This window comes from Moschus berezovskii, chromosome 11 (genome assembly GCF_049115385.1).
Source record: "Moschus berezovskii isolate FMDL1 chromosome 11, NW_MosBer_1.0, whole genome shotgun sequence".
In the NCBI taxonomy this organism is placed as follows: Eukaryota; Metazoa; Chordata; class Mammalia; order Artiodactyla; family Moschidae; genus Moschus; species Moschus berezovskii.
Genome location: NC_142470.1, coordinates 98,271,335 through 98,285,420, shown reverse-complemented (window position 1 = coordinate 98,285,420; position 14,086 = coordinate 98,271,335). Strand labels below are relative to the sequence as shown.

The window sequence follows — 14,086 nt, the reverse complement described above, 5'->3', positions numbered from 1 at the left end:
CAGGGCTGATCGCCCCTTTAAGGCCAGTGTGGGAGGTGACTCTTTGGGGCCCGGTGGAAAAGGGATCCCTCCGTTATTCTGAAGTTGGGGCAGAGTTTTTCTCACCTCGCTTATCTGTTCTGTTCCCTATCCTCGCTGTTGCCCTGGCTTTGGCCATTTTCCATCTTTCTTCAGCGTCGGCTACAAGTCCCTGGAGTCTGAACACAGAATAAATCCTCTCATCTCTTTTATCTGGGAGAATATCCCACCCACATCCACCCACATCCAACTATAGCTTCACCTAGAAGGTGGACTTAGTCTTACCGAATAGGAAATACTTTCCCCTTGCCCTTGGCTCCTGCTCCATTTCAAGGGCCTCCACCTCCCACAGGGCACTCAGCAGAGCTCACTGCCCTCCTTTTGCAGGGTCTCCAGCTGCTGAGCAGCTCCAGGACATCCTGGGGGAGGAAGATGAGGCTCCCAACCCCACCCTCTTCACAGAGATGGACACTCTTCAGCATGATGGAGACCAGATGGAGTGGAAGGAGTCAGCCAGGTGAGTCCCTCCCTGGAGGGCGGCAGAGGGGACCTCTCACGGCAGTCTGCCTGGGCCCGGGCAGAGCTGACCAGTGGCACCCTGAGTCCTGCCAGGGCACTTCCTGGCCCCCAGAGACCAACCTACCTGCCTTTCCTTGGTGTCCAGAATTGGTTTGGACCCTAAGGAGCAAACAGAAACTTACGACTGTTTCATCCTCGAAGAAATGAAAATCCAGGTGGGAAAGTAGAACAGACACCCATGAAACTATGAGAGAATAACACAAGGGCATATGTCTTTTCATGTCAAACTAAATGTTGTAAAAGGGAAAGGCTGGGATAGATGCAAGTGCTGCCTGGAGGAAGGAGAACGTGTCCTGGGAGAAATCCAGTTCGGGTGCGCCAGTGGGCACTGAAGCAAAGGGACTTGGTAGAGTGTGCGGCAGGACAAGCAGAGTGGAGCTAAAGAGGCACATGTGGGGATCAGAAGGAGCTGTATGTAGGGGTGATAGAAGACAGAGGAGAGCCAGATGGCTGGAGGGGACCCACACAGTGACGTCACAGGAGCCAGCGGAGAAGCAGGGTAAGGAATAGTGCTGATCGTGCCCGGTGCCTGAGGCACAAAGGCCTCTGAACTAGACTGATCAACAATGCCAAATGCTGCCTAGGGCTCAGGGTAAAGACAGGATATAGGAAGGGGCAGCAGGAAGGGCTGGGGAGAAAAGGAGGAACCCTGGGACAGAAGTTGAGAGTCTGGAAGACAGAATATAACAGTGTTCTCCAACTTTTTTGTACTAACGCCCCCACACCCAAATTTGTAATTAAAATTAACTTTGCTCAAATAGAATTAAATTTTTTTTCTAATGAGAGAAATGCAATGCTAATAAATTATATTTTTTCAGGTAGGGTTGAGCTTTGGAGCCCCACAAACAATATTTTAAACTTTTTTGCTCTCTTAAGAATGCATTTTTGCCCCCTTGGGGCTGATATTGCCCCAGTTGAGAATGCCTGGACTTACTGCCAGCTGTGCCCAAGGTGGCTCTGCCTGGGGGCCACCACAGCACCCAGAACCTGGCAGCTGCCCCAGTCAGAGCCTGGGCCCCATCCTCACCCACCAAACTCTCACCTCAGTAGTTGTTCTATAGAACGAGGAGCAGATTTTGACATTCCCAAGCTTCCCCGCTCCAGTCTTTCCTGGGAGGAAAAAGAAGCCATTGAGTGACTAGCAAATTCCTGCAGGCCTTAGAAGGATTGAATTCCTAGCCTCATGGCTGGGCCCAATCCCTGTACGGAAGGCATGGAGCCTCTTCTTATCAGCCCATTGAAGGAGCCCTTACTGCATGCTAACAATTCACAGGCTCCTCTCATTCAGTCTGCACAGTGACCCTGGGGAGGCAGGAAATATTATTATCCTCATTTCATAGTTGAGGATAGTGAGATTAATAGTCAAATCAATGCAAGAGTCAGAGCATGCAGGTAGCCAAGTCTGGATGCCAGTCCAGGGCTGTCTGAGTCTCCAACTTGAGTGCTTACGCGTTTCCTCATGTTTTCCCCATTTTCCCAGCCACCTCTCTCCCCTTCCTTCAACTTCTAGGGACTCTGTTCTGATTTCCAGGGGAGGACTTAAGTCTGGAGAGAATTTGACTGCTGTGAGAGATAAACAGGGACAGCCACAGAGCCCAGGACATCCATCTGGGGCTGATAAATGAGGGGAGGACATTTCAAATGCCCAGGGCCCAGTGTGGGCTACTGTGGCTTAATGCCTCTGAAGAACTTATAACTCCCTGGGCAAATGCCTTTCTTGTCAAAAGCAGGGCATGTTGAGAGAACAAAAGTTGAGAAAGGCTTTCTCCAATGCTCAGTAGGAAGAGGGTGACTTCTCCCCATCCTGGGCAAGGTGTGCATTCAGAACCCCTGGCAATAATTGCCAGGACTAGGCCTCCATGAGTGCCTGTCACTCATACACACAGAACCTTTTCTGAGGAGCCCTGAGGCCCTCGGACACATGGCTGTTGCCATAGGTGAGACACCTAGTTTCTAATCTGAGTGTGGATCCTTAGAGCCTTGCACACTATAGACCCTGAAATGAAAGTGATAAACTGTAGATAATGATGCTTCTAGAAGAAAGCCCCTTATAAAATATAAAGGGGCCTGGCATTGCCATCAGCAATGGGTATGGGTGTTTCTCCACAGGCAGCTTTCCAAGGACAGTATTTGAAGAGACCTGGGAAGGGCCCCCAGTGTAAACCAAGCAGCTCCTCACACACACAGTGAGAGGAACCTGGAGGCTGGAGGAAGTTTAACAGCTGAACCAGTGCCAGGCTTATGGAAAGAGTAGCATCTTGAGGGTCATTTTTGAGGAAGGAAGCATTCGGGGGAGAGCCACTCAGTCCTCCTTATCTTGAGCTCCTTTCTCTACCCTTCTTGCCACTCCCTTCTCCAGGGGATCTTCTTGACCCAAAGATCAAACCTGTGTCTCCCACATTGCAGGCAGATTCTTTACCGTCTGAGCCACCAGGGAAACCCTTCTCACCCTTTAATCGTCTCTCCAGCTCACCCTGGCTGGTTTGCAGCTCACTCTTGGAGGTCTGGGCAGCAGGCCTCTGCAGAGGTCAGAGACAAGATTTGGTTACTGGCCAGCCAGTCCAGCTTTGTCTGGACAGCTGTACTGGAGGCTCCTCCTGGCAGACTGCAACAGAAGAGGTGCATGGGGGCCTGTTTGGGGCCTGTCACCCCCACCAGAGAATGGTAAGAATTGCCCTCAGCTGACAGGCTGTGCAATCAGGGAAGCCAGAGGTCTCAGAAATTTCCAGAATCTAAGAACAGCAAATCCCAGTGGGTTCTGAGCCTCCTTGGAATAAGAGCCCAGGACATCCATCTGGGGCTGATAAGTGAGGGGAGGACATTTCAAATGCCCAGGGCCCAGTGTGGGCTACTGTAGCTTAATGCCTCTGAAGAACTTATAACTCCCTGGGCAAATGCCTTTCTTGTCCAAAAGGAGAAAATGATAGGAGGCAGGAACAACCCCTCCCAAGGACACTCAGGCCCTGAGAGGGTTGCAGGTCTGTACCCACATCAAAGCGGTTGGGGGAGGGCACCCTTTAATAAAAGTGTTTAATTTGTTGGGAGAGTTCTTGCTTTATTGAGTTAGGAGATTAACAGAGTGAAAATCTCAAATCCGCAAGGAATTTTCCCCAGCACTGCTTTCTGGGGGTTATTAGTTTGCGGGGATGTTTTGGCCCCTTAGAGAAGGAATCACCACTGGATAGATTTAAACGGCTTTTTGAGCTCCGCTGAGCCTGGTCCCTGTGTGCGTGGCTGGGAGTATACATGTGGGCGTCATTTCTAACGTGATCAATGCTGGTAGGTCAGGCTGTTAATAAAATAGATTTTTATTAAGTTTGTCTCTTTAGGGTTCCCGAGAGGGGAGTGCAGCTGGCTCTTTGCTGATACTGACCTTGCCTGAAGGGAGGGTTGGATGGGTGGGGTCGGGGGGACTCCCTCACTGTGAGCAAACAATTTACCCAGGATTCCATTGTCTCTCAAGGTTGGATCTGCCTGACCGCAGGGGAGGAAGGGAAGGAGGATGATCTGGGCTGGAAGCCAGGCAGCAAGCGGAGGGGCTTTTGGGGTTACTCAAAAAATAGACATCGGAGCCTTCCCTGAACTCTGAAAGCGAACTCCAGATCCAAGCTGCCTCTGATCTCAACTCTGCAGACCTGAGCTGAACTTGCAGAATGTTCTTACAAGGCACATACGCTCTGAAAATATTCCTGCCATGATCAGGAAAAGGCAGAAAGAGGGGCAGGAGAAGTAGGTCAGCTTAGTTGTGTCAGACCAGATCAGTGCATTTTCAAAAGCCCTGAATGGTTCACACACAGGCAGAGACGCTTTCTCACTCTGCACCTGATGGAAAAGGAAGCCTGAATTTTGCTTCAGCCCTGAAACTGCTCCTGCTTACAGCCTTGTCAAATGTTCTCCCAATATCATCTGCCCTCTTCGTCTGCACCCCAGTCCTCTGGTCTTGCCACTCACCTGGAATCACCCTTAAAGGGCCTGAGATGCCCTCTCTATGTAGAAAGCAGAGGAGGGAGCTGAAAGTTCTTAGCACAGATGTCAACAAATGCCACTCATTCACTCAGCTACTATTTACTAAGCATTTACTGTCTCTAAGATGTGAGCCACATGCTTAGAGGTACAAAAAACATGGCAGATGCCATCCCTGTTCACTCAGACTCTCAGTCTAATGGAGCATAGAGGTAAATAACCAGATGCTTGGTGATGGGGTGCTAAGAAAGCACAGTGTAGGGGCACCTAACCCAGACAGAAGGGATGTACAGGAAGAAAAGCTGTTCACATAGACACCTGAAGGATGAGTCAAAGTTAGCCAAGAGAGGGTACAGAAGGGGGAAGAGGCCCCTGGAACAGGGGGAGCAGAAACAGAGCAAGGGGCAGAAGTTCCCTGTAGCTGCCCTAGAGAGAGTGGCCAACGATGCAGGCCCTGTGCAGACCATGTTGTGGAGTTTGAACTTGATGCTGAGAACTTTGGAGAACCACTGCGGGGTTTGGGCTGGGAGAGGGACAAAACTGTCTGCTTGAGAGAGATCACTCAGGCTTCAGTGTGGGGCAAGCCTGGGCTGGTTAGGAGGCTGGTCCAGGAGAGAAGTGATGAGGTGAGGTGGGGTGGTTCCTATCTGAACCAAGATGTTGACAATGGAAGTAGAAGGTGTGGACTTGAGACATATTTTTGGAGTATACATGTGTATATATATCTATATATCTGCATTTCCTTTTAAATATACTTTTATTTAGAGCAGTTTTAGATTCATTGCAAAATTGAGCAGAAGGTAGAGTTCCCATGTGTCCCCTGCCCCTACATATTCATAGCCTCACCCGTTATCAACATCCTCCACCAGAGTGGTGCATTTGTCTCTGTTGATGAACTTTGCTGTCGTTCAGTCACTGAGTCATGTCCGACTCCTTGCAACCACATGGACTGCAGCACACCAGGCTCCTCTGTCCCCCACTATCTCCTGGAGTTTGCTCAAATCCAGTCCATTGAGTCAGTGGTGTTTTCTAACCATCTCATCCTCTACTTCCCCGTTCTACTTTTGCCTTCAATCTTTCTCAGCATCAGGGTCTTTTCCAATGAGTTGGCCCTTTGCATCAAATGGCCAAAGTATTGGAGCTTCAGCTTCAGCAACAGACCTTCCAATGAGTATTCAGGGTTGACTTCCCTTTGGATTGACCCAAGGGACTCTGGTCTTCTTGAGAACCCAATTCAAAAGCATCAGTTCTTCGGCATGCAGCCTTCTTTATTGTCCAACTCTCACATCTGTACGTAACTACTGGAAAAACCATAGCTCTGTTGCTTTTTAATACTCTGTCTAGATTTGTCACAAATTTCTTTCCAAGGAGCAAGTGTCTTTTACTTTCGTGGCTGCAGTCAGCGTCTGCAGTGACTTTGGAGACCAAGAAAATAAAACCTGTCACTGCTTCCACTTTTCCCCCTTCTATTTGCCATTAAGTGATGAGACCAGATGCCATGATCTTAGTTTTTTTAATGCTGAGTTTCAAGCCAGCTTTTCCACTCTCTTCTTTCATCCTCAAGAGACTCTTTGGTTGCTCTTCACTTTCTGCCATTAAAGTGGTATCATCTGCCTATCTGAAGTTGTTGATATATTTTTGATGAACCTAAATAGACATCATTACTACCCAAAGTCCATAGTTTATACTGGGGTTCGTATCTGTTACTGTGCTTTCTATGGATTTAGATAAACATGTGGTGACATGTGTCCACCATTTTAGTATCACATGAAGTAGTTTCACTGCCCTAAAAATTACCCATGTTCTGCCTATTCATCCCTTTTTCCTTCTTAATTTTTGGCAACCACTGGTCTTTTTATTGGATTTGAAACATACCTTAATAGGACTTAATGACAGATGGCATGTGGGAGAGAAGGATAATCAAGGAGATGCCCAGGTTTCCAGCTTGAGAAAGTTGTTAACTCATGGTATCAGTTTAGGAAATACAAGAGGAATAGTAGGGTTTTGTTCTGTTGGGTGTTTTGTTTTCTTTACGGGAGGTTGGTGATGAGTTCCATTTTGAACATGTTATGTTTGAGGAAACTCCAAGTGGAGATGTCCAGCCAATCACCATGTAGACACAGAGGTCTGGAGTTCAGTAGAGAAGCATAGGTTTGTGAGTCATCAGAGTCTAACTGGAAATCAAAGGAAAGGATAAGGTTGTCCCCAGTGTCTGTGAAGTGAGGAGAGCACACAGGACAGAACCCCCAGGAACCGTAATATTGAGATGGGCACAGCAAGCAGAACCCACAATGGAGACTGAGAAGGAGCAGTCAGAGAGGTCGGAGGGAGAATGAGAGGAATGCTGTGACCAGGAAACAGGGGCAAGACGGGGCAGTGGCCAAAAAGTGGTGGGAGCACTGCAGCGTAGCCGGGTGAAGAGACGCCTCAGGGGAGGGGAGGGGCAGAGGGTGGAGGAGAGAGTCAGGAGGGCCAGGCGGGTTCTCTCGGGCGGCTCTTCTGATGCGCTTCTCTGTGGAGGGCAGGAGGCTGTCAAGGCGATCATGGGGTCAAGGGAGGCTTTTGTTATTTGAGAGAGATCGGAGCATATTAAATGCTGACAGAAAGGGTCCAGATGAAGGAGAGTGGTTTAAAGATGCAAGAAGCAGAGAGGACCTGAAGAATGGAAGGCTCAGGGCCCAGGGCACAGTTTGGGAGCGCCCCGCGTCAGGAAGCCCGCTCTGTCCCCCGTGACAGGCCTGAGGGTGCAGAGAGCTGGGCAGCTGCAGCAAGGTTTGGGGGCTCTGGGCAGGAATGGAGAGTTCTGAGCTGATGATTCCCAAACTATCTCTCACGTGGAGAACAGAGTAGAAGAGCTGACTGGAGGAGTTGCAGATTGCCACGTGGTCCTGAGGCAGGTAAGTAGCTCCAGACTCTGGCTATAGTGGAGCCACTGCATGGAGATTGATGGTCAGAGGAAAGATTTTAAGACCGTTTGACTCTGACTTGATGCTTATCTCCTGGTCTAAATAATCATACTATTCATCATTGTCAAGCTACTTTCAGTAGCTCAGTGGACACATCCAATATCTAACACGGTCCTTCCTTCTCTCTCTACTAGACGAACAATGATACCTGATGCTTATGCTGTGAAGTGATGTGAATGTGAAAGTCGCTCAGTCATGTCTGACTCTTTGCAGCCTCATGGACTACACAGTTCATGGAATTCCCCAGGCCAGAATACTGAAGTGGGTAGCCTTTCCCTTCTCCAGGGAATCTTCCCAACCCAGGGATCAAACCCAGGCCTCCCACACTGCAGGTGGATTCTTTACCAGCTGAGCCACAAGGGAAGCCCAAGAATACTGGAGTGGGTAGCCTATCCCTTCTCCAGTGGATCTTCCCATCTGAGGAATCAAACTGGGGTCTCCTGCATTGCAATTGGATTCTTTACCAACTGAGCTATCAGGGAAGGACTAGCTAGAAAAAGTGATTTTTTTTTCTTCCAGTTTTATTGAGATATAACTGACATAAAGCACTGAATAAGTTTAAGGTGTAGAGCATATTGATTTGATTTATATACATCATGAAATGATGATCACAGTAAGTTTTGTGAACAACAATCATCTCATAAAAAATTAAAGAAATAGAAGAAAAATTTTTTTCTTGTGATGAGAGCTCGGGATTTACTCTTTTAACAACTTTCACATGTAACATACAGCAGTGTTAATTACCTTTATCACGTTTACATTACCTCCCTAGTACTACTTATCTTTTAACTGGAAGTTTGTACTTTGACCACTTTTATCCAATTCTCCCTATTTCCCCCACCCCCTACTTCTGGTACCTACAAATCTGATCACTTTTACTATAAGTTTGTTTGTTTTATAAAGTATTTTTTAATCGTTTTTAAAATGTTTTGCCTGTGATGGGTCTTCGTTGCTGCATGTTGGCTTTCTCTTGCTGCGGTGTGCAGACTTCTCACCGTGGTGGCTTCTCTTGCTGCAGAGCACAGGTTGTAGGTGCATGGGCTTCAGTATTCGGGGCTCACAGGCTCTAGAACACTGGCTCAGTAGTTTCTCTGAAGTATGTGGGATCTTCCTGGACCAGGGATCGAACCTGTGTCCCTCGCATTGCAAGGTGGATTTTAACCACTGGACCACCAGGGAAACCCCTGTTTGTTTGTTTTTCTTTCTTTCTTTCTTTTGCTGCAAAAAACATTATTGTTTCCACTTGGTCCAAGGCGTGAGAGAGGGCTCCAGGGTGTTAAAAGTCTGCTTAGTGGCTGCAGAGAGGGGCTTCAGGCAGCCCTGATGTTAGGGGGCACCTCAAAGGCCACTGGTCCCCAGAGGCTCCTAGCTGTGCTTGAGGGTGAGCCTTTCGAATAGATAGATATTCGCCCAACCCAGCCTGGGGACCAGCCAGCCTGCGGAGGTGGGTCAGGTGGTCACCCATCCTTCTTGATGAGTTTCGCTTCCTCATCTAGGAAGTGGTTGTCCACGAAGTCACAGATGTGGGAGTCTACATGGGCAGAAACCAGGCCATGCCAATCCAAAAGGGCAGGCTCAGGTTCTGCACTATGAGAAGGGTGGCTTCCTTAGCGTCCTGGGTTTTACCTCACTCATCTTGAGAGGCTTCTGCATGTCCAGGAAGAGGGTGTGGCTGCCACGCTGGTTTTACATTCTCAAGAGACACTGTGCACCCTGGCATTTCTCCTTGGCCATCTCGCGAAAAAAGTGGCCCATACCCTCATCGGTCACAGTCAAAATAGAAGCCCAGAGAGGGTAGGAGGTGTAGTAGGAGGTGTCGGAGGCCCACAGATGCATGCTAACCAGGCAGTTGACGCGGCCTCCACCTCGGTGGAATAATTCTGACAAATCTGGGAGCTCATGGTTGATCAGTAATAAGGAGTTCAGCGCAAAAAACGGTGGCTGGTCCCAGTGATCGTGTATAGCTGAGTGGCTGATTCCGAAGGCTGCGACTGGAAAAAGGGTTGGAGGGTGGTTGGAGGCTGGAGCAAGGGGCATCCCCGGGTCTGTTTCCTCCAAGCACTGTTGCAAGAGACAGATCCGCGGGGCTGCAAAGTGCACTTCCTGTTTGTTTTTGAAGTATAATTGACTTGCAATGCTATATTAGTTCCTGTTACACAACACAGAGATTCAATATTTCTATGCATTTCAAAATATATAGATAAATCTAGTTACCAGCTGTCACCATACAAAATTATTCCATAGATTTTGACTGTATTCCCCACACTTTACGTCTGGGACTCATTTGTTCTGCAACTGGAAATTTGCACCTCAGTCTCCTTCACCTATTTCTCTTTCCTTCACCCTCCTCTCCTCTGGCAGCAACCTCTTTGTTCTCTGTATCTATGACTCTGAATCTGTTTTACTATGCCTGTTCATTTGTTCTGTTTTTTATTGATAGATTCCATTTTTTATAAGTGAAATCATACAGTATTTGTCTCTGTCTAACTTATTTCACTTAATATAAAATCTTCTAGGTTGTTGTTCACTTAACATAAAATCTTCTGCCATGTTGTCACAAATGGCAAGATTTCATTATTTTTATGGCTTAGTAATATTCCACATATAATGGACTATCTATCTATCTATATATTTTATCCATTTATCTGTTGATGGACACTTAGTTTACTTCCATATCCTGGCTACTGTAAATAATGCTGTAATGAACATAGGGTTGCATATATCTTTTCTAATCAGTGTTTTTATTTCTTCAGATAGATACAAGGAGGGAAGAACTGATTTTATATGCATCAGATCCTGGACCAAGTCAGGTTCCCCCAGGTATCAAAGGTCCTGATTCTAGCCAGCACTCTCACCTGTGAGCTGTGTGAACATAGAATGGGGGCTATGCTAGGGGCATTCATCCCCCAGGAACTTAGTGATCACTTACAGTTAACATAGCCAGGGCAGGTTTGTATGAGGTCTAGCAGACCAGAGGGAGCTACCTTCAAAGAGCCTGTAGTCACATTGGGGATGCACCAGTGCACATCCACAGGGAGAGTGAAGCAAGACCTCGCACAGTGGTCTGAGGGTGGTAAGATTGGATCAGCTGGCCAGTGAGTGTGGTAATAAGTCTAGTTCAGTGAGCAGAGAGGGCTAGGACTCTTCTTGGATAGGGCACGACTGGCTGGCTGCTCCTTAGAATTCCTGGAAGTGGGTCATCTGGAAGGACCACCTCCTCTCAACAAGGACATCCTTGGTCAGCTCCCACAAGTTCGAGCTGTCAGGGTGAGAGAAACCCCACCACCAGACTGTGTTACACGCCAAGACTCCAGTTATCTACCCATACATATTTTTATTACCTATTTGTTGTTGTTCAATACTAAGTCATGTCTGACTCTTTGTGACCCCATGGACTGCAGCATGCCAGGCTCCTCTGTCCTCCATTAGCTCCCAGAGTTTACTCATATTCATGTCCATTGAGTTGGTGATGCTATCCAACCATCTCATCCTCTGCTACTCCATTCTCCTTTTGCCTTCCATCGTTCTGAGTATCTAGGTCTTTTCCAATGAGTCAGCTCTTCACATCAGGTGGCCAAAGTATTGGAGCTTCAGCTTCAGGTCTTCTAATGAATATTCAGGGTTGATTTCCTTTAGGATTGATTGATTTGATCTCCTTGCTGTCCAAAGGACTCTCAAGAGTCTTCTCCAACACCACAGTTCAAAAGCATCAGTTTTTTGGCGCTCAGCCTTCTTTATGACCCAACTCTCACATCTGTACATTACTGGAAAAACCATAGCTTTGACTATAGGGACCTTTTTTGGAAAAATGTCTCTGCTTTTTAATACACTGTCTAGGTTTTGTATTACATATATAAATTATATATATATAGATATATACAAATTATATATACATATATCTATCTAAAGTTTTTATGAAAAATTTCAAATACAAAAGTAGAGAAAATAGGGTAATAGTGAACCCCCATGTATCCATCATTCAGCTTCATCAGTGATTAATATTTAGTCTCCAAAAGCAAAATATTTTGTTTGCTTTTAGGGATTTTGTTTTGTTGCTTATTTTTGCTGGAATGTTTTAAACAAAACCCCAGATGTTGTAAACATTTTAGTACACGTCTTTATGAAATTAGACTTCTTTTGTAAACACAATCACAATGTCATTATATCTCCTAAGAAAATTAAGAATAGTTCCTTAATATGATGGGAAATCCAGTCTAGATTCAAATGTCCCCTCTTATCTCAAAAAGCATCTTTTCACTGTTGGTTTGTACAATTTAGGATCAAAAGAAGGTATACACACTGATTTGGGTGGTTACATCTCCCATCTTGTTAGGATCACAACCTTCAGACTCAAGAGGTGCTAAAGGAATGGTCCTCTCTGAAAATCCTTTGTCAGAGTTCTAAAGTCAAGAGCCCCCACCCTCCCCACCCCCATCTGATATGTCCAGCTTTGCAACTACAGCCCAAACTCAGGTGAGCTGTCAGAGCCTGTGTATGATGTTCAAGGGAAAGAGAAGTGCCACTTCATTGACAGGATATTTTAAATGCTGCTGTCATTGTCAGGATATTTTAGGTTGTAAGTAACAGAAGCCCATTCAAGCTAATTTATGCAAAAACAGGGAGCATCAGCAGAACACCGGACGACCTCATGGTACCCAGAGGCAGTCAGATCTCTCAGGGGCTGGACCTGGGAAGTCAGGCTGTCCTCTATCTCTGCTTCTGGTCTCTGCCTCTCTCTCTGGGTATCTTTTTTTCGTCTGCTGCAGCCAGCTTCTTCTCTTGTCCCTGCCCTAGGCCATTCCTCAGCCTCTATACTCACAGCTACTCCACTCAAGGGACCATCCTAGAATGTGTTCCTCAATCCATCAATATGTAATTCTTCAGAGATAATCGGATTTGCCCAGCTTTGGCTGTCCCATCATTGTGCCTCAGAGCAGAGTTTAGGGAAGTACAAGAGGGCCGGCCATAGCCTGGAGACGGCATTTATATGGATGGCAGCAGAGCAGACACCCCGAACATGCCTTTCACATGTGTGACAGCAAATCTGTGCGCTTTGTGTTGTCTGTTCGTTGGCCACAGTTGTCCTCCTCAGGACAAACGGAACTTTCAGAATTCCTCAAGTGTCCCATGAGAGTATAGGTAGTGGAGTTTTGCAAACCCTTTCAGACAGGAACCTTAGGGGTGATGCCCTGTCTTTGTAATGGACACCAGTTGATGTCACTACAACACCACACCAATCCCCAGGGTACTGGAAAAGTGAAAACTCTAACCTGTGTGTCTAGGAGAATTTTAGAAATCTTGTCTTATCTACTACACATTTCTTCTTTCAGTCTAAACACATTTTAGGGGTTGTTATGTTAGGTCCTGTGGTTGAATTAAAATGATTAAAATATGAATCTGTTCTCGAAATGCTTCTTCTCTGGTACAGGTGTCAACAAATTTTTCTGTTAAGGGCCAGACAGCAAATGTTTCAGGCGTTTGCTTATATATGATCACTTCTTCTTCTTGCTTCTTCTTCTCCTTTTTTTTGCCACAGCTCTTTAAAAATTTAGCTAGCTGGCCATATAAAAAACAACACAGGCTAGATAGTCGTTTTCCCAGCCTGATCTAGAGTAAAAGGCAGATAGGACTGAGCCACTTGAGCTGGAAACCACAGTTATCTCTCTGGTTTTGCCCTCTCACTTCCCTGCATACCCAGTCAGTAAGTTCAGAATGCTCCCATGCATGCTAAATCACTTCAGTCTTATCTGACTCTTTGCGACTCCATGACCCGCCAGGGTCCTCTGTCCATGGGGATTCTCCATGCAAGAATACTGGAGTGGGTTGCCATTTCCTCCTTCAGGGGATCTTCCCTACCCAGGGATCTAACTCGCGTCTCTTATGTCTCCTGCATTGGCAGGTGGGTTCTTTACCACTAACACCACCTGGGTAATAGTCTTAAAAGCTGCTAAAATGTTCTCTTCATTCCCATTTCCTCTCCTGTATTATTGCTGCATTCTCCACATGTCTCCTTTCTTCTAACCATTTTTGCTGCTGCTTAGTTTTATCTCTCCAAACCATATCTTTGGTTTTATGTCTTATTACTACTTATTTCAGGGAGCAGTGCCTAAAGTGTTTTTCATCCTAGGTTACCACCCATTACTATAGATCCATTTAGGGGGGTAAATTAGCCTTTAAAAGTTCAGTCATGTCCAACTCTTTGTGACCCCATGGACTGCAGCGCGCCAGGCCTCCCTGTCCATCACCAGCTTCTGGAACTTGCTCAAACTCATGCCCATCGAGTTGGTGATGCCACTAGCCTTTAAAAAACAAAGTAAGATAGAATAGAGTGCATGGCACATGGGTTGAGAAGTATTATTTAAGAAACTTAAGTTCTAAGCACATAATCATGAATATAGATGTATAATAGATAAAGATAAAAAATACAAAAGGGCAGCACCTGTGAAATGGTGAGAGAACGGCTCTCGTGAGGGCAAGAGGCTCACCCTCAAACCCAGTCTCTTAGAAGCTGCCTGACCAGCCCCTCATCCTCAAAGAGTCTCCCTGCCTATACAGTTTAA

The 14,086-nt window shown here is 46.5% G+C and overlaps 1 protein-coding gene across 1 annotated transcript in view; it reads left to right on the top strand.

Annotated features, from left to right (window-relative positions):
* The first annotated feature begins 413 nt into the window (after positions 1-413).
* SLC4A5 (solute carrier family 4 member 5) overlaps positions 414-14,086 on the top strand; it is a 77,554-nt gene continuing 63,881 nt past the window's right edge. The window contains exon 1 of the mRNA XM_088841578.1: positions 414-535. Coding sequence (XP_088697704.1) covers positions 483-535 — 53 coding nt within the window. The 5' untranslated portion in view covers positions 414-482. The remainder of the gene's footprint in view (positions 536-14,086) is intronic.